This window comes from Equus quagga, chromosome 11, assembly GCF_021613505.1.
Source record: "Equus quagga isolate Etosha38 chromosome 11, UCLA_HA_Equagga_1.0, whole genome shotgun sequence".
Classification (NCBI taxonomy): Eukaryota; Metazoa; Chordata; class Mammalia; order Perissodactyla; family Equidae; genus Equus; species Equus quagga.
This window is the reverse complement of record NC_060277.1, coordinates 69,033,192-69,053,949: the sequence shown is the minus strand read 5'-3', so window position 1 is coordinate 69,053,949 and position 20,758 is coordinate 69,033,192. Positions and strand designations below refer to the sequence as shown.

The 20,758-nt window shown below is 48.2% G+C and overlaps 1 protein-coding gene across 4 annotated transcripts in view; it reads left to right on the top strand.

Annotated features, from left to right (window-relative positions):
* Positions 1 to 19,852: 19,852 nt before the first annotated feature.
* SPNS3 (SPNS lysolipid transporter 3, sphingosine-1-phosphate (putative)) overlaps positions 19,853 to 20,758 on the top strand; it is a 42,947-nt gene continuing 42,041 nt past the window's right edge. For 3 of the 4 annotated variants that reach the window (XM_046676465.1, XM_046676466.1, XM_046676464.1), the window contains exon 1: positions 19,853 to 20,336. In XM_046676465.1, the coding sequence (XP_046532421.1) occupies positions 20,066 to 20,336 (271 nt within the window). In that variant the 5' untranslated portion in view covers positions 19,853 to 20,065. Of the gene's footprint in view, positions 20,337 to 20,472; positions 20,508 to 20,758 lie in introns of those variants that run through there. The other variant, XM_046676467.1, reaches the window with a different exon arrangement.

Sequence of the window (20,758 nt, the reverse complement as noted above, 5' to 3'; positions counted from 1 at the left end):
GTTTATAGGAACAACCTAGCAAGATGAGACAATTCTCAAGCTGTGTTACCTAATAATATATCCTTAAAACATATAAAGCAAATATCAAAAAAGTAAAAAGACAGCCCATGGGAGGATGGGAGAAAAATTTTGCAAATCATGTAGCTGATAAGGGATTTGTGTCTAGAATATGTCGAGAATGCTTACAACTTAAAAATAAAAAGGTAAAGAATCCAATATAAAAATGGGCAAAGGATTTGAGTAGACATTTCTCCGAAGAAGTTATACAAATGACTAATAACCACATGAGGAGATGCTCAGCATCATTGGTCATGAAGGAAATGCCAGTCAGAGCCACAATGGGAGACTGCTTCACGCCCACCAGGATGGCTAGAATCAAAAGACGGATGACAAACATTTGAGAGGTTGTGAAACAATGGGAACCCTCACGCCTGTGGAGGAAGGTAGAAGGTAGGATAGTGCAGCTGCTTTGGAAAGAGTCTGGCGGTTCCTCAAGCCGTTAAACCTGGAGTCGCCCTTTGACCTAGAAGTTCTATTTCTAGGGACAGACTCAATAAGTTAAAAACCTAGGTTCACTCAAAAACTTGTCCACAAATGCTCACAGCAGCATTATGTGTTACAACCAAACGGTGGAGCAACCTGAATGCCCGTCAACTGAGACTGGATAAAAAATTGTAGTGTTTACAATATTAGAATATTAGAACAATAGAATGTTATTCAGCCATAAAAAGGAATGAAGCACTGACTCATGCTACAACGTGGATGAACCTTAAAAACATTATGCTAAGTGAAAGAAGCCAGACACAAAAGGCCACATATTGTATGATTCCATTTATACGAAACGTCCAGAACAGGCAAATCCGTAGAGACAGAAAGTATATCAGTGGTTGCCAGAGCTGGGGTCGGGCAGAAGGGAGAAGTTGGGGAAAACGGGGAGTGACTGTGAATGGGTACCAGAATTCTTTTTGTGGTGATGAAACGGCTTAATGTTGATTGTGGTGATGGTCGCACAACTCACTATCCTGAAAACCATTGAGTTGTACAACTTCAATGAGTGAATTGTATAGTATGTGAATTATATCTAGATAAATCTGATATATTAATGCACACATCCATACCGACATTTATATATGTAAACTCGTCTCTGTTTTATTCTGCCTTCTGATTTCGGGTTGCTCCCCTGGAGAGGCCCAGCCTGGGCTGTCCCTCCTGTGTTGGAAGGGAGCTCCTGCCCTGCTTGCCTGGGTGTTTGACAAGGACGACCAGGAGGCCGTGTACCCGGGTCTCTCATTAGCTCTGGGTCAGAATATGCCCCTGAAAGCATGCCCTCCCCTTCTTTTTGGGGCTGGCTGGAATCAGGCTGAGGATGAGGATGAGGGTTCTGCGAGAGGCGTAACCGGCCCACTGTAACCATTTGGACCACTTTGATGTGTGCAGTGAAAGTCATTCTTACTGGAGATTTGGGCTTTGGGACAAGTCTCCCTGGAGCCCCAAGCATTTCTCTCCGCCTCCCTCCCTCAGAACCCCAACTCTCTCTCTCAGATCTTCTCCCCTGGAGTCATGCATAGCAGTGTGTTGAGCATATTTTTTGGTGTATGTTTTATCTGAAGGAAGAAAGGGAAGATGTTGGAAAGTGGAGACCTCTCCCTGAGGCTCTTCTGTTAAATTGATGCCAGGGACCCTCAATGGCTTGCCATGGGGTTTCCTCTAAACCAGGGGTCTGCAATCTCTGGCCTGCTGGCAAGTCTGGCTGGCGGCCTCTTTTCGTTGAACCCTGAGCTAATAATGGTTAACACTTGTTTGTTTAGAAAGATACATTTCCCCTCCTCCTCCAGGAACTCCCCAAATCCCATAAGATCATATTCCTTTCCACCTCGTCACAGGCGGAACGATGATGCTCCGCCCTGTCAGAGGCAGCTTCTCGGTGAAGGTGTGGGCACCGGGAGCAAATCCAGGAAAGGGCATGTCCCTGCCCTGAGGGAAGGGCCCCTGAGAGCAAAGGAGGGAAGAAAAGGGGACCTTCTTCTCCTCTCCTGTCTTCTTTCCTCCCACCCCAATACTACCACAGAGGAAGAGTCTGAACTAGAAGAAGCTGGGCAATGACTCTACACTCGATGGACAGATGGGTAGACTGAGGCTCAGGGACAACCCAGCATCCAGCCCTGGGTCCTTTGCCTGGCTGGCTGAGTCACTGGAGACCCCTCACTTCGGGGGCATCCCTGGAAGGCACCTGCTGACCCCGTGTTCTTGGAGACCCTCTCAGTGGCAGACCATTTAGGTGCTTGGGCCCCGCTGTAGGACTGCAGCTTGGCCAAGAGGGGTCTCGTCTTAGTCTTTAGCGACACCTGGTGGTCACAGACCATCATAGCTCTGACTCTCCTTAAAGGCTGATGGATCCTCAGAAGCAAACAGCTTATCCAGTCCCTTAAGTTCATTTCATAGAAAAGGTTCAGAGAGTAGCACTGCTCCACCTGAAGTCACACAGCAATTCAATTCTTTCTTATTTAAAATGTGAATGGGCAGGACCTGAGTGCCAGGAACCGTGGCAGTGGGGATACAGCAGCTACCAAGACAGACAGTGGGGGAGAAGAAAAAGAAATAAACGAACAAGAGAACTGTCAGATGGTGATAGGGACTAAACAGAGTGGTGGACTATGAAACTGGGACAGAGAGTGACTGGGTGACTTTTTTTTTGAGGAAGATTAGCCCTCAGCTAACATCTGCTACCAGTCCTCCTCTTTTTGCTGAGGAAGACTGGCCCTGAGCTAACATCCATGCCCATCTTCCTCTACTTTATATGTGGGACGCCTACCACAGCATGACTTGCCAAGCGGTGCCATGTCCACCTCTGGGATCCGAACCGGCAAACCCGGGCCACCAAAGTGGAACATGTGAACTTAACCACTGCGCCACCAGGCCAGCCACGTGGGTGACTTTTTTAAATGAGTGGTCAGGGTGGGGATCTTGGAGGAGGTGACATTTAAGCTGATATCTGAATAAGAAGAAGCCGGTTGTGCAAAGATCTCAAGGAGCAGCTTTCCAGGCGGAGGGGATGTTTAGGTCCCTGAAATGGGGATGAGCTTTCGTGTTTGAGGAACAGAGAAAGCAGCATGGCTATAACAGGGAGAGCCAGGGGAGGGCAATAAGAGATGCGGGGCCAAGACAGCAGGGCCAGATCCCTGGGGCCTGAAGGCAGGGAAGGAAATTCGACTGTACTCTGCATGCGGTGCAAGCCTTTGGAAAGTCTCTGCCCTAGAGTGTTTGAAGCAGGGGAGTGACTTTGATGTCCATTTTACAAAGTTCACTCGGCTGCTGTGGACTGTGGACTGTGGACTGATGGGGGTAGTGGTGGAAGCAGAGGGGCCAGTTAGCATCCCACTGCAGTGGTCCAGGCAAGGGATGATGGTGGCCTGGACTATGCCGGTAGTGATGGAGATGGAGAGAAAAGGATGGCTTCAAACTGTGTTTAGAGGTGGAGTCAGCAGGGTTTGCTGAAGGACTGGATGTAGGGGGCAAAGGAAGGAAAAGACTCATTCAGCTTTTTTTTTTTTTGGTGAGGAAGATTGGCAACAGATGTTAGCCCAGGTCTACTCTTCCTTACCTCTTTTGGCTTGTGGAAGATTACCCCCGAGCTAACATCCATGCCAATCTTCCTCCATTTTGTATGTGGGACGTTGCCACTCATGGCTTGATGAGTGGTGTGTAGGTTGGCACCCGGGATCCAAACTCATGAACCCTGGGCTGCCAAGGCATAGTGTGGGAATTTAAACCCGACGCCACTGGCCTGGCCCGTCATTCGGCTTTTTACTTGAGCACCTGGGTGTATGATGGTGCCTTAAGGGGTGTGAGAAGTTTGAGAGAGGAGGAACCAAGAATTCTGTTTTGGCCGTGGTGAGTTTGTGATGCCTGTTGGACGTCCAGATGGGGATGTCAGGGAGATGGCTGGAAATCTAAGTCTGAGGCTGGGGGAGAGGTCAAGGCTGAGGATTCGGATTTGGAAGTCATAGAGATGACCTTTAGCCCCATGATGCTGGCTGAGATACCAGAGAGAGAGGAAGAGAGGGAGAGAGAGAGAAAGAAAGAGAGAGGGAGGGGCCGCCCGGTGGCGCAGTGGTTAAGTTCGCATATTCTGCTTCCTTGGCCCAGGGTTTGCCGGTTCAGATCCTGGTGGACATGGCACTACTTGGCAAACCATGCTGTGGCAGGCATCCCACATATAAAGTAGAGGAAGACAGGCACGGATGTTAGCTCAGGGCCAATCTTCCTCAGCAAAAAGAGGAGGATGGGCAGCAGATGTTAGCTCAGGGCTAATCTTCCTCAAAAGAAAAAAAGAAAGAGAAAGGGAGAAGTGGGGAGGGAGCAGAGAGGGTGGAGAAGAGGGCTCAGGGCCATGCTCTAGGTCTGCTTACAGAGCAGACAGCAGAGGATGAAAACCCAGCTATAGGAGCAGAGAAGAGCCAGGAGGCAGGAGGGAAAGAAGAGTACGTGGGGCACAGAGGCTGGGAGAGGAAAGTGCTTAAAGCGGGTGGGGTCAGCTGGGTGCCCCACTGCCCAGAGGCCAAGAGCAGTAAGACAGAAGCAACCATTGGTCTGGCTAGAAGGAGGCCATTTGGTGACCTTGATCTGCCGATACCCTGAGCAGTCTCAGCTGAGAGGTGAGGACACACCGGAGGGCAGTGGAGGAGGATGCAGGCCAGGAAAGGGAGACACTGTGAAGGGGAGCAGAAAAAAGCCTGGCGACTAGAGAGGGGTGGGAGTTCGGAGAACTTTTTAAAAAAGGTAGATGGTGATTCCGTGCCTCGGGAAGGATCTTGTGGAGAGGAGGAGATTGACGAAGCAGGTAGTTATAGGAAACAAAGTCACTGAGAAGGGGAGAGAGGGTCGGCCATTGATTGGGGGCGGGCCGTCTTCCTCCGAAACTCCAGGAGGAAGGGTGATGGACTGCGGGGGGCCAAGATGAGGGAGTTCTTTTTTATTTGCTGCGTCTCCTTGCCCCCATTACCTATGAAGTGAGGGCATTAGTTGAGACCGAAGTGGGCACAGAGTGTGGGGATGTGAGGACGTGACATGAGATGGTCTTTTGGAGGGCGGGAAAGCGAATATTCTAAGGGTATAGGAGGCTTTCTGGGCACTGCCCGCTGGCCACTGTGGTCTGTGGGGTGAGTTTAAAACCAGTTTCCTTGTCATGGTCTGTGTTTCTGTTTATTCCAGTGACATCTAGCTGTTCAGGTGCAGGTATGAAATGCAGGGTCAGGCCAGGGCTGGGGCTTTGGCAGGTCAGCCGAGGGAGGGAGAGAGGAGTGAAAGAGTTAAGGGCGATGATGGCCACGCCCACGAAGGCAAAGCTGGCTAAGGAGGGCGCTGGAGGCACGGGTAAGTGATGCCTGGTGATCATTTCAGAGGCGGTGCTGATGACAGTGATGACTACAGAAGTGATTGCTGAGATGGAGAAAAAGACTCTTACAGGAGAAGTGGAGGGAGCAGGGGGTCCAGGTGATGGTGAGATCATCCGCGTGGATGGCGAAGTCACCCAAATGGTGACAGGAGCAGGGAGGACAGAAAGAGGATGAGTCAGGCGTCCAAGTCTTGGGTGAATGAAAGGATGCACAGGAGGCCCACTGAAGACGTGGGCAAGGAGAATGCATGGCTGAGGCTGATGCCATGAGCGTCACAGGAAGTGGGGCTTTGAAAGACAGGGAAGGAAAATGGTTTGGAAGTAGCAGTGGGCAGCAAGAAGGACATCCATCAGGCTCCCAGGTTCTGAGAAATGAAGGGTAGGAGGGGAAAAAAGCCAGCACCTTCCTCCTGAAAGTTTGCAGGGGAAACCATGTCATCATGTGATGGTCAGGTTCACCCAGGGCTTAAAGGTGTAAACGGATTGTAAAAGAGAAGAACTTAAGAGTGGAGGGGAATTTGGTGCTGGTAGACTATGGGTCTCACAGGGATGAGGAGCAGGAAAGTGGGTCAGATTAGGGGAGGTAGAGAGTAGGATAGGAAGATCAGGGTTTAGGGGATGATGGTAACCGGCGGTGGGGGCCGAGGGGTGTGAGGAAGGATGAGATGGGTTCTGTGGTCTCCTATGGGAAAGCTGGGAAATTCGTCATAGTAGCCACTCTTCAAGATGGCCCCCAATGAGCCTCACCTCCTAGTGTTCATGCCTTTGTGTATTCACTCCCCCAGTGAATCAGGGCTAGTGTGTGTGACCACTGGAATATGACAGAGGTGATGGTAGGTGATTTACAAAGCAAGGTCATAAAAGGCATTGCAGTTTTTGTTGTGGTCTCTTAGATGGCTCACTCCAGGGGCAGCTAGTTGCTATGCCATGAGGATAATCAGCCCTGTAGAAAGGCCCACATGGAGACGACCTGAGGCCTCCCACCAACAGCCAGCACCATCTTGCCAGACATGTGAGTGAGCCATCTTGTAAGTGGGCCCTCCAGGCTCAGTCAAGCCTTCGGATGAACGGAGCCTCCTGAGAGACTGAGGCACAGCTGCTCAGCCAACCTGCTTCTGAATCCCTGGCTGGGTGAAACTGTGAGATAATAAATTGTTAATATTTTAACAACTTTATTGAGCTCTAATTCACATACTGTACAATTCACCCACTTATTAAAGTCTGCAATTCAAGTGTTTTTTGGTATATTCAGATACAGTCAATTTTAGAACATTTTCATCATCTCAGAAAGAAGCCCTGTGCCCTTTAGTTCTCACCCCTACCTCCACGTCCCCCCATCCCCAAGCCCTATGCAATCACTAACTTACTTGCTGTCTCTGTAGACTTCTCTATTCTGGACATTTTGTCTAAATGGAATCATATGATATGTGGTCTTTTTGGACTGGTTTCTTTCATTTAGAATGATGTTTTCAGGCTTCATGCATACTGTAGCATGTACTTCATTCCTTTTGGTTTTTTTTTTTCAGTGAGGAAGATTGTTGCTGAGCTAACATCTGTGCCAGTCTTACTCTATTTTATGTGGGATGCCGCCACAGCATGGCTTGATGAGCAGTGTGTAGGTCTGTGCCTGGGATCTGAACCTGCGAACCCTGGGCCACCAAAGTGGAGTGGGTGAACTTAAGCACTGTACCACTGGGCTGGCCTCCATTCCTTATTTTTAATGCTGAATAATATTCCATTTTATGTATATATGATACTTTGTTTATCCACTTGTCCACTGATGTACATTTGGGTTATTTCTCCCTTTTGGCTATTATAAAAAATGTTGCTTTGAACATTCGTGTGCAAGTTTTTATGTGGATATATGTTTTCGTTTTTCTTGGGTTTATAACTTGGGTACAGTAACTATACATTTAATTGTTTGAGAAACTGACAGACTATTTTCCCAAGCAGCTCCATCATTTTGTATTTCTATCAGCAGTGTACAAGTGTTCCAATTTCTCCGCGTCCTCACCAACACTTGTTATTATCTAGCCATCCTAGTGGGTGTGAAGTGGTATCTCACTGTGGTTTTGAATGGTATTTCCCTGATGACTGTGATGTTGAGCATCTTTCCATGTACTTATTGGCCATTTGTATATCTTCTCTGAAGAAATGCCTATTAAGATTCATTGACCTTTTTTTTAAAAGATTGGCACCTGAGCTAACAACTGTTGCCAATCTTCTTTTTTTTTTTTTTTAATGCTTTTTCTCCCCAAATCCCCCCAGTACATAGTTGTATATTCTAGTTGTGGGTTCTTCTAGTTGTGGCATGTGGGACACTGCCTCAGCATGGCCTGATGAGCGGTGCCATGTGTGCGCCCAGGATCCGAACCAGCAAAACCCTGGGCTGCCAGAGCGGAGTGCCTAAACGTAACCACTCGCCCATGGGGCTGGCCCTGACCATTTTAAAATTGCATTATTTATCTATTTATTATTTAATTGTAAGAGTTATTTATATTTTCTAGATACAAGTCCCTTATCAAATGTATGATTTGCACGTATTTTCTCTCATTCTGTGGGTTGGGTTTTCACTTTCTTGATGGTATCTTTTGAAGCATGAAAGTTTTTAAATTTTGATGAAGTCCAATTGATCTATATTTTACTTTGTTGCTCATAATTTTTGTGTCATATCTAAGAATCCTTTGCCAAATCCAAGGTCATAAAGATTGACCCCTATGGTTTCTTTTAAGGGTTTTATAGTTTTAGCTGTTAAATTTAGACCTTTGATCCATTTTGAGTTAATTTTTGTACATGCTGTGAAGTAAGGGTCCCACTTCATTCTTCTTCTTCTTCTGAGCTAACATCTGTTGTCAATCTTCCATTTTTTTTCCCCCCAAAGCCCAGTACATAGTTGTACATCCTAGTTGTAAGTCCTTCTAGTTCTTCTGTGTGGGACGCCGCCACACCATGGCTTGATGAGAGGTGTGCAGGGCCACACCCAGGGTCCGAACTGGCGACCCCCAAGCTGTCGAAGTGGAGTATGTGAACTTAGCCACTTGGCCACAGGGCCAGCCCCCTATTTTATTTGTTTTTTGATGCTATTGTGAACAGAATTGTTTTCTTCATTTCATTTTGGATTGTTCATTGCAAGTGTATAGAAATACAATTGGTTTCTGCCTATTGATCTTGTGTATTGTGTTCTGCAAACTTGCTGAACTCATTTATTAGTCTGAATAGTCTTTTAATGGATTCTTTAGGGTTTTCCATATACAAGATCATGTCATCTGTGAGTAGAGATAGTTTCGTTTCTTCCTTTTCAATTTGGGTACCTTATATTTCTTTTTCTGGCCTAATTGCCCTGGCTAGAACTTCCAGTACAATGTTGAGTAGAAGTGATGACAGCAGACATCTTTGTCTTATTCCTGATCTTAGGAGGAAAGCATCCAGTCTTTCACCATTAGGTATGGTGTTAGCTGTGGATTTTTTTTTTTTTTTTTGCTGAGGAAGATTAGCCCTAAGCTAACATCTGTTGCCAGGCTTCCTCTACTTTATATGTGGGTTGCTGCCACAGCATGGCTGATGAGTGGTGTAGGTCTGCACCCAGGATCTGAACCTGTGAACCTGGGCCACAGAAGCGGAGTGCACTGAACTTAACCACTCGGCCACGGTGCTGGCCCCAGCTTGGATTTTTAATAGATGCCCTTTTTCAGGTTGAAGAAGTTCCATTCTATTCTTAGTTTGAGTGTTTTTATCAGGAAAGGGTGTTGGATTTTGTTAAATGCTTTTTCTGCACCTGTCAAAATGATCATATGATTTTTGTTTATTGATGTGATATATTACTAATTAATTTTTCAGATATTAAACCAACTTTGCATCCCTGGGATAAACCCTGCTTGGTCACGATGTTTAATTCTTATAATAAAAAAAAATCATTATTGTTTTAAGCCACTAAATTTGGGGGTCATTAGCTAAGCAGCAATAGATAACTAGTTCAAGCTGCCTGGTATGAGGCCGTGGGCACCTCTTTGCCACCTGAGCTCCCAGGGGACTGTGGCCACGAGTAGGGCAAGTGCCCTCTCTGGGGTCTGCTCTCTTATGCACCTTCTAGGGCCTCTTCTTTCCAAGGCTTGGGGGTGGGGTAGCCTCACGGAGCTGGAAACCGGGGACGCCCTCTTCTCTCTCTCTTCTCTCTGGTGGCAGGGGATGACAGGTGGAGCATGGGACACCTGGGGCAGAGCTGGGACTAGAACCTGAGCCTCTTGTCCCCTGGGTCTCCAAGTTCTTTCACTGGGAGTGAGGACTCACGCTTGAGTCTCGGCTATGTCCTCCTGTGGCTTTCAGTTGTGCTTGGATACGTGAGGAAGACGCGTGTTGTCTATTTGCACGAGGGTCTAGGTTGTCCTCTGGAAAGTAATTCACCCTAAATCCTAAGAAAGTCAGGCCCTCAGGCTTGGTTGGAGCAAAGCTCCCGTGCTGGAAGGCAGAGTGATGCCCTGAACAGCCCTGCCCACCGTTCAGGTTGTGCTCTGCTCTTCAGACCCCAGTCCACGGCAAAGGGGAGGGAGCTGTGAACACTGCTACAGGAATGGCTTCCCCACATCTCTGAGAGATGCTGGAAGCCTCACGGAGAGGTTCCCCGTGTACAGAGAGAGCCCAGATGTCATGTACTTGAGAGGGCATTCTGTGCACACGCAAGACTCCCTCTGCACGGTCCCAAAAGAAGTGTGTGGAGTCATAGTTTCAGATGGGGACAGAGTTCTAGCTGCTTTGCTGGTAAAGGCTAGAGCGACAGCAATAGTTTTGCTGAAAGTGAGAGCCTGCTGTTACTCCCAGGCTGGCGCAGCTGGTGGCCTGAGAAGCAAGGTTCATTCACTCATTCAGAACAGCCGTTTGTCCTGCTTTGGTCAAGGCCTGGGCCAGACTCTAGGGGAGGCAGAAAGGGCTCACACACTGCCTTCCCCTTAAGAGGCTCGCTGACCCATGGGGAGATAGAAAATCCTGGTAAGGTGCAGTAAGTATGAAAACGATAATCACTCAGCCAAGCCTGCGGGCTTCCTGGAGGAGGTGACCTCTGAGTGGAGTTTGGAAACATCAGTAGAAGGCGGCAACATGAAGTGGATGGGGTGGGTGTCGAAAGCTCAGCAAGCAGTGAGAGCCTAGATCGGGGGGCGTTTGGAACATTCTCTCCCTCCTTTTTTCATCCATCTCTGCCCACTTCCTCTTTCCCTTTCCCTGTCTTCCTTTGCTCCTCTGTTCCCATCTTCCCACCAGTTTGCCAGCCTCCCCTATCCCCACCCTGCCCCCAGTCCTGCCCCATCGCTCACCAGGGCTGGGTCCCTATGAACTGCTTGTCCCTGTATTTACAGATTCCAAGGGAAGGAAGGAATTTTCAAAACTGCTGCCAGGGGCCGACCCCGTGGCAGAGTGGTTAGGTTTGTGCCCTCTGCTGAGGCAGCCCAGGGTTTCACTGGTTCGGATCCTGGGTGCAGATGTGGCACCGCTCGTCAGGCCACGCTGAGGCGGTGTCCCACATGCTGCAACTAGAAGGACCCACAACTAAAATATACAACTATGTACTGGTGGGATTTGGAGAGAAAAAGCAAAATAAATAAATAAATAAATAAATAAATAAATAAATAAATAAAGATTGGCAACAGTTGTTAGCTCAGGTGCCAATCTTAAAAAAAAAACAACAAAACCCCACCTTAAAACTGCTACCAAATCAGGAGAGCCCAGGTGAAGAGGAGAGTGGACTTCTTTTTTTTTTTTAAAGATTTTAGTTTTTCCTTTTTCTCCCCAAAGCCCCCCGGTACATAGTTGTATATTCTTCGTTGTGGGTCCTTCTAGTTGTGACATGTGGGATGCTGCCTCAGCGTGGTTTGATGAGCAGAGCCATGTCCGTGCCCAGGATTCGAACCAACGAAACACTGGGCCGCCTGCAGTGGAGCGCACGAACTTAACCACTCGGCCACGGGGCCAGCCCCCATTTGCTTTTTTTTTTGAGAGTGGACTTCTGCAGGTCCCCAGTCCCAACCTTTCTGTGGGGCTGCACCCACGTGGCACTGGCAGCCCGGACCCCTGCAGCCACACACATAGCACACAGTCACGTTTATTTGGTTTTGTTTCATATTTTTTTGTGTGATTAGAAAAACTATACCTGCCACTACTTTTTCTTTTTTAAACTGTTCCCTAAGCGATACACTGCAGAAAAATTAGCATATACAAATAAGACAAGAAGGTAGTACTGCAAAGAGGTTAGGTGCACAGAGTTCAGAGCCAGATGGAACAGTTACGTAGCCTCTTTGTGCCTCAGTTTCCTCGTCTAGAAAATAAGTATAATTATCAGACCTGCTTCGCAATTGCTTGTAGGTCTCAGCACATGGTAGGTGCTATGTTAGTTTTTGCTATTATTATTATTGGTAAGTAAAGAAAAAGTGAAAGGGAAGAAAGGAAAACAGTTCCCTATAATTCTCCGAGCCTGAGATAAATACTGTTGACCCTCTGGGATATATCCTTCCACTCTTTGCTGTGTGTACAGTATATGCTCTATAAATATGGTGGGTTCCACAATGTGGCATACCATATGGTCACAGCCTTTATTTTCCCAATTAATTGAGCGTGCTTGCCCACGTTTTATTAGCAAGAAGTCCAGGATCTTGAATCTCGGACTGAATCCTGAATGATCCAGGAAATTTGAGGGCTTACTCCCTGCCTGGAATAGTTCATGACTGCTGTGACCTCTTATGGCCACATGGTGTCGCTATTGAAGTCTGGTCCCTACCCGTCCCCAGGACATGCTGGTGAATGATGCTCAGCTCTGCTAGGGGGCCCCCAGGCTTGAGATCCCAAGCTTGCAGCTCTCAGCGGCTCTCTTTCCTGCGCTCTTCCCTCTAACTGGGGTGTCCACTAGCCGCAGGAGCTCTGGGTTAGGATAGTTTCTGGCATCTGCCGCCTCCTAGATTCAGAACCTCGATTTTCCTTTCCTCCTTGGGAATCCACACCAGGAGCTTGTTTGAACCCTCTGAACGTAGTTGGTCATTCTCACATTTCCTGAGAATGTGGTTGCTCAGTCGCTCTCACAGGGCAGACGACTCTCTCGGGCGCGGAGGTGATTAGCCATCTGCGCATCCAATGCCTGCCTTCCTTTCCCTTCTTCCTCACTGACAGAGGCAGCCTTCCATGGCGCCCACCTTCCCAGCCTCTCCTGCAGCTGGGCGCGGACGTGTGACTCCAACCTGGTCAGTAGGTCCTGAGGGAATGCCAGCTGGGGGATTTCTAGGAAAGAATTTCCTCCTTGATAAATACACGTGAACACATTTCAGGAGGAATCTCCTTCCTTTTTATATGTGAGATGACAGCCACAAGACGAAGGCTGTGGGAGCCAGCCTGCAAGGTGACCTCCGTGAGCTTCGCCTCCTGGTGTTCATGCCTTTGTGTGGTCCTCTCCCACAATGAATCTGGCCTGGCCTGTGTGACTGATAGAATACAGCAGAATACAGACCTAGAAGGCTAAGTCATGAAAGGTATTGAAGTTTCTGCCTTGGTCACCAGTGGATTGCTCCCTCTAGAGGAAGCCAGCCACCGTACCAGGAGCACATTCAAGCGGTGCTGTGAAGAGGAGCCGACAGCTGGCACCAACTTGCCAGCCGTGTGTGTGAACCACTTTGGAAACGGACCCTCCAGCCCCAGTCAAGCCTTCGGATGACTGCAGCCCGGGCTGATAACTCACTGCAGCCACGCAAGAGACCCGGAGCCAGAACACCCAACTAAACTGCTTCTGGATTCCCGACCCACTGAAACCATGAGAGATAATAAGCGACTATTGTTGTTTAAAGGGGATTTTTCCTACAGCAATAGACAAAAAACCCAAAGGCCAACACTATAAAGATTTATAAACACTATGAAGAGGAAAGGCAGAAAACACTGGAGTCTTTGATGATGTCATGGTGTCAACAAGTTAACCAACCCTGAAACCTCCTACTTCCTGGCTTCTTCTCATCTGAGGTCATTAATGTTTAGCTGCTGCTGGGTGTCCTTGCAGCCAAAGCCATCCTTACTGATTCATGCTCTACAAGAAGACTCCCCGGGAATTTCTGAAGTATGATTCTGGGGTGATTTCCTCTCACCTTCTCTTCTCTGAGGCTGGAAATTTCTTTTGTTAAAAAAACAAAAAGGACACAAATTTAAACTCTAATGGGAGTCCTTCTGGAGGGGCTTCGCTAAGAATAATCTCAAATGAACTTCTGTGTTGGTCAGAGTTGACGGGGCAAGCAGCCAAGTGAGTTATGATGGGCCAACTCGCAAGTTTTTGTTGTATTTATTTTTGTTATTTTTACTTAAATAGGGTCATACTGGACATGGCTTTTGTACACTCTTATTTGCGATTCACTGTCATATCCTGAACACCTTTCAGATCAACGTAGACTAAGGTTCTGTAAAGGGCCGTCGGGTGCTCCGTTGTATAGAAGTACCATTGTTTATTTGCTCAATCCCCTGAAACCTGGAACCTAGAATGTTGCCACTTTTTTGATATTACAATCACCACCTTTCCTTTTTTTCATTCTGATGAAATATACCAAACATAAAATTTACCATTTTAACCATTTTAAAATGTGTAATTCAGGGGCATTAAGTACATTCACCTTGTCGTGTAACCATCTCAACTACTCATCTTTAGAACTTTTCCATCGTCCCAGCTGAAACCCTGTACCCATTAAACAACTCCTCGTTGCCCCCACCCGCAGCCCCTGGGAACCTCTATTCTAATTTCTGTCTGCATGAATTTGCCTACTCTAGGTACCTCATATAAGCAGAATCACACAATATTTGCTCTTTTGTGTCTGCCTTATTTCGCTTAGGATAATGTCCTCAAGCTTCATCTGTGTTGTAGCATGTGTCAGAATTTCCTTCCTTTTTAAGGCTGAATAATATTCCATTATATGGATGTACCACATTTTGCTTATCCACTCATCATGTGTTGATACACATTGGGGTTGTTTCCACCTTGGCTATTGTGAATAGTGCTGCTATGAACGTGTTAGTGCCGTGCAGTCGATTCCGACTCCTTGCAACCCTGTGGACGGCAGAGCAGAACCCTGCTCGGTCTTTTTGCGCCATCCTCTCACCTTCCAGTGCTGTATCAAACAATGTTCCCCTGCTATTCATAGGGTTTTCATGGCCAGTTTTTTCAGAAGTGGGTGACCAGGTCCTTAGTCTGTCTTAGTCTGGAAGCTCCACTGAAACCTGTCCTCCATGGGTGACCCTGCTGGTATTTGAAATACCAATGGCATAGCCTTCAGCATCACAGCAACATGCAGCCGCCATGGTGTGACAACCAACAGACGGGTGGTGTGGTCCCCTGACCGGGAAATGAACCTGGGCCGTGGCAGTGAGAGTGCCGGATCTTAACCACTAGACCACCAGGGCTGGCCTCTGCTGTGAACATGGGTGTACAAGTATTCGCTTGAGTCCTTTCCTTCAATTCTTTTGCGTATATACACAGAAGTGCACATTTACTTTTAAGGGAAAGTGATTTTGAACATATTATGCCTCAATTTGCAGAGACTGATGACTCTGCCATGCCAGACAGCCTGAGTCTTGCCGCGGCTGGGAGGGGGCTGCCACACGCGGTGAAGGATTTGCAGCCCGCATGGGGGTGACCCATCCACTTCCCGTGTCCTCCGCTCTCACTGGGGACTCCAGATCATGCACCACATCGTCTTCCCCAGTCTATGCTTTTCCCTCAAAAACTGTTTCCTGTCAGTGTCCATGTGGAAATTTTTCTGTTCTTTGAAAAGCAGGACTTTTGGGTCCTGGCTCCCATGTGGAAGGTCAGAAGGCAGCAGTATCTGCTCGGAGACTTTGGAGAAATCAATGGGACCTACTTCCAGGGCCCCTCATGGGGATGGTGGCAGGATGCCTGCCCTCAAGGAGCCCGCAGCCGAGTTGAATGAGGGACACACACGCAACCGCGAAGCTGAGTGGACCTTCTTGGGCCGTCCAATCCCTTCACCACCATGACCACCGGTCTTCAAATGGGAAAGCGGAAGCCCAGAGGGCAAAGAGTCCTGTTGGCTCCTCTGGGGGTTGAAACCCAGGCTTCCTACCTGATGGCCCGTGAGTCTGTGCTGCCCCCTGCTGGCCTCCTGCTCCCGGGATGTGATGGTCTTCAGCTTTATTCCTAAGATGGCTCTGGGGCAAAGCCTCTTCATCCAGAACCCCTTGAGGGGTCAAATCCTGGGCCCCTGGTGGGAGCCTGCACTTGGAAGCTGAGGAGTCTCAGCATATAGCCTGGGTGTGTATAGTCTCAGGGCGGTTGGTCCTATTTTGATGCTGCCCTCCTGGCCAAGACCCAGCCTCCCTGGTCTGACAAGTCCTGGGAGTTCTGACCCGGGAGCTGCCCCCTTGTCCCTGCCTGGCTCAGAAAGCCAAGGCAGGGTGGCGTTCTGGCCTGGTGGAGGTGAGGGCTGGACCCAGGAGAGGGGTGACCATGACCAGCCCTGAATGGGGCAGCAGCCTCCGGATAGGGGGCAGGTCTGTCTTGGTGCTCACTTGGCTGTGATGCTCTTGTGCGGTTTGCACAAGAGTGTCTGTGTGCACGCTTGTGTGCCTGGGTTTGTACGCATACTTGAAGATGTAGCTCTGCCTGTCACTCCTCAGCTCTGAGGGCAAGGCTGAGACCAAAGTCTCATCTACATGTGCAGGGAAAGCCCATTTGATTTAATAAACGCATAGCACTTCCTCAATACCAGGCAAAACTCTAGGCACTTTTCAGACAATCTCTTAGTCAAGCCACAACAACCCTACGAGGTATGTACTGTTATTATCCCCATATTATAGATGAGGAAACTGAGGCACAGAGAAGTTAAGTGCCTAAGATGAGATGGCCAGTGAGTGGTGAGTCCAGTTCCAGGTACAGGATCTTAGCTGTGATGCTAACTGCCTGCGTGAGCTCAATTGGAGGGCTGACTTTGAACCTCCCTTTGTTTCACCAAGACCATTCACATGGGGCGTGTGGTTGAACCGCATGGCAGAGGCCAAGGACCCATCACCACCACTATCCCAACAACAATAATAACAGTTAACACTCAGTGTGCCAGGCTCCATGCGGGAATGTCACATGCACTCGCCTTAGCTCATCCTCACAATTAACCCCTCAAGCACTCACTCTTCTCTGTATCACATGTGAGGACACAGAGACTGTGAGGGCTTGGGGACCTGCCCAAGGCACACAGCTAGGAAGAAGCAAATTGGAATTGGAACCCAGGCCCGTCAAACAGCAGGGCGCACATTCTTGTGATGTCGCCAGACTGGGTTTTTGTTTGTTGGTTTGCTTTAACTTAAAAAAAAGAATTGAGGTGAAATTCACCTAACATAAAATTTTCAATATTTTGAAGCGTATAGTTCGGTGGCATTTGGCACATTCACAATGTTGTGCAACCATCACCCCTCCCTAGTTCCAGAGCATTTCATCATCCCCCGAGGAGACCCTCTACCCAGTAAGCCTTCCCTCCTCCTCTTGGCCCTGACACCACGAGCCTGCTTTCCGTTGCTGTGGACTTAACTATTGGGGACATTTCACAGAAATGGAATCATACACTGTGTGACATTTCGTGCCTGACTTCTTTCACTTAGCATAATGTTTTCGAGGTTCAACCACGTCGTAGTGTGGATCAGGACCTCATTCCTTCTCGTGGCTGGATAATATTCCATTGCATGCACAGTCATGTGCTGCATCATGACGTTCCAGTTGACGACGGAACATTGGATGAGAGTGGTCCCATAGGATCAGTACCATATAGCCTGGGTGTGTAGCAGGCTGTACCGTCCAGATTAGTGTAAGTACACTCTAGGATGTTTGCACAATGACAAAATTGCCTAACGATGCATTTCTCAGAACGCATCTCCATTGTTAAACGATGCGTAACATTTTGTTTCCCCAATGTCACTTGATGGACCTTGGTTGTTTCACCTTTTGGCTACTGTGAGCAGCGCTGCTATGAACATTCATGTGCAGGGATTGGTTCGAGCTCCTGTTTCAATTCTTTTGGACACGCGCCTAGGAGTGGAATTGTGGGGTCATGTGGTAGTTCTATGTTTAAACTTTTGAGGAATGGCTATACTGTTTTCCACAGTGGCTGAACCATTTTACATGCCCGCTAGCGACAGATGAGGGTTCCAGTTTCTCCACATCCTTGCCAACATTTGTTACTTTCTGTATTTTTTATTAAAAACTTTTTTTATTCTCTCCATCTTAGTGGGGATGAATTGGGATCTCATTGTGGTTTTGATTCTCATTTCCCTCATGACTGGTGATATCGAGCATCTTTTCGTGTGCATGTTGGCAATTTGTGTATCTTCTTTGGAGAGCTGTCTATTCTGTCCTTTGCCCAAATTTATTTGGATTATTTGTCATTTTGTGCTTTAACTTTTTATCTAGAAATAATTTACAACTTACAGAAAAATTACAATATAGTACAAAGAAACCCAGAGAACCTTTACCCCCAATTCATCTATTATTCACATTTTGCCCCATTTGTTTTGTATCTATCTATTTTTTTTTCCTGAGCCACTTGAGAGTAAGTTGCATACATCATGGCCCTTTACCCCTAAAAACTTCAGAAAAAGGACTTCATTATATACCCACAGTATAGTTATCAACTTTAGTAAATTTGACACTGGTATGATATTCTTTCCTAATCTACTGTCTGCATTCCAATTCTATCAATTGATCCAACAGTATGCATTTCCCCTTCTGGTACAGGATCCAGTCTGGGATCTCATGTTGCACTTAATTATCACATCTTTTTAGTCTCTTTTAATCTGAAACAATCCCTCAATCTAAAAAAGACATGAATAACCTTTTAGGACTTTGACGTTTTCAAATAATACAGTCCCTTAAAAAAATAGCATTCCAGGTTCTTGCCATATGATCCAGCAATTATGCTCCTTGGTATTTACTCAAAGGAGTTGAAAGCTTATGTCCACGCAAAAACCTGCACACGGATGTTGATAGCAGCTGTATTCATAATTGCCAAAACTTGGAAGCAAACAAGACGTCCTTCAGTAGGTTGATGGACAAATAAACTGTGGTACATCCAGACAACAGAGTATTATTTAGCCCTAAAAATAAATGAGTTATCAAGCTAGGAAAAGACTGGAGAAACCTTAAATGCCTATTACTAAATGAAAGAAACCAATCTGAAAAGGCCGCCTACTCTAGGATTCCAATATGACATTCCGGAAAAGGCAAAACCATGGAGACAGTAAAGAGATCAAGGGTTTCCCAGGGTTGAGGGGAGAGAGGAATGGATAGGTGGACCACAGAGGATGTTTAGGGCAGTGGAACTACTCTGTATGCTATAATGGTGAATACATGTCATACATTTGTCCAAACCCACAGAATGTGCAACACCAAGAGTGAACCCTAATGTAAGTGATGGACTTTGGTGGTAATGATATGTCAATGAAGGTTCATCGATTGTAACAAACGTCCCGCTCTAGTGGAGGATGTTGATAATAGGGACACTATGCATGTATGGGACCAGGGGATATGTGGGAGCTTTCTGTATCTTCCCCTCAATTTTGCTGTCAACCTAAAACTGCTCTAAAAAGTAAAGTCTAGGGGCTAGCTCGGTGGCATTGCAGTTTAGTTCCTGTGTGGTGCTCTGCTTCGGCGGCCCAGGGTTTGCCGGTTCGGATCCCGGGCGTGGACCTAGGCACTGCTTATCAAGCCACGCTGTGACAGGCGTCCCACATATAAAATAGAGGAAGATGGGCACGGATGTTAGCTCAGGGCTAAGCTTCCTCAGTAAAAAGAGGAGGATTGGCGGTGGATGTTAGCTCAGGTCTAATCTTCCTCAAAAAAAAGGTAAAATCTATTAAAAAAAAATAATGTCCCTCCATTTGGGTTTGTCTGGTGTTTTCTCATGATTAGATCGGGTCATGCATTCCTGGCCAGAATCCTGCAGAGATGATATTGTGGCCTCTTGGGGCCTCACGTGGGGGCACACAGTGCCCAATCCTTCTGTCAAGATGTTTCTTGATTCTTCTACTGTATAGTTACTCTTCCCCTCCTTGCTGCTAATAAACAAACCATCAAGAGACACTTAGGACCACACTAATGTCTTGCCCCTCATCAGAAATTTCCCCCTAGATTTGGCATCTATCGATGGGTTCTGCCCAGGCTGTCTTCCTGCAGGCAGCACCCCTGCTGAGTCTGTTTCTCCAGGTAGGGTGGTAGACAGGAGCGGGCGCCAGCCTTCCGTTATAGTCCCGTCCAGTGCTGCTCTCCTGGCCAATGCCCAGGCTTCCTCATTCTACCCGAGTTTGAGTCCCTCCCTCGTTCACAGCCCACCTCTTGCGTGAGCAGCCAGACTCTCTTACAGTGAGCGGGACTCTGGGAGACTCATCTCGTTTCCTGTCCTGTGAAGCTTCTCTTCCTCATTGTAGCCACTGTAGCCACCACAGCTAGACCAAGGGGACCGTCCTGTGTGTCACCAAGGGAGGGGGGTGCCAGGAGCTCTCCTCCCCGCTAGCAGGGCTCGGAGACTGGGGATGGTGAAATCTCACCGACAAGGCTGCAGTGGGCTCGGCAGGAACCTGTGATAAGATGCCAAGCAGTTAAAGCAGCTGCTTTGAGGTTGAGAGGCTGGAGGCCACAGGAAGTGAGCTCTCCGTGCAGAGCTGATGTGCCTTCAATCGGCACTTGTCCCGGGACAGCGGCTGCGGGCTGGCGAGGCTGGGGGCATGTCTGTGGAGTGCCGGGAGCCCGGGCCGGAGGGGCCTCAGGACTGGTCTGTGGGGCCAGGCGGGCATACCTGGGCCTCGGGCTCAGGTCGGTGCCCCCGTTCAACCACTCCCGCCCCCTGGAGCCTGCCCCGCTGGAGAGCTATCGTGGCCGCTGCGGTGCTCTGCTATATCAACCTCCTCAACTACATGAACTGGTTCATCATCGCAGGTGAGGAAGCGGACGGGCCTCCTGGGCAGCGCCTGCTCATGCATGTGTGCACGGCCTTGCTACCGGCCGGCACTGCAAACCCATTGTGGCCTCCCGTCCTTCAGACTTTCTTCCTGTGGAACGCATCCCTGCTGTTCTCATACCTGGAGGTGGTTTCAGCCATGCCTGCAGGTGGGAGGGCCTATCAAGTTCGCAATGCAATCCCAAACTAAGGGTGTGCACATGGGTGTGGGTGCATGATGGCGAGTGGGTGGGTGAGGACAGCAGGGAGGACCGGTCCTGCAGGCAAAGGCCTAGAGGCTCTGGGTGGAATGCTGGGGTAAGGTTGTGGAAGACAGGGTGGCCTGGCCCAGCTCCCAAGCAAGAAATAACTTGCTGGTTGTTTCCGGGACAGCAGGCTACGTGCAAACCTTGCATATTTT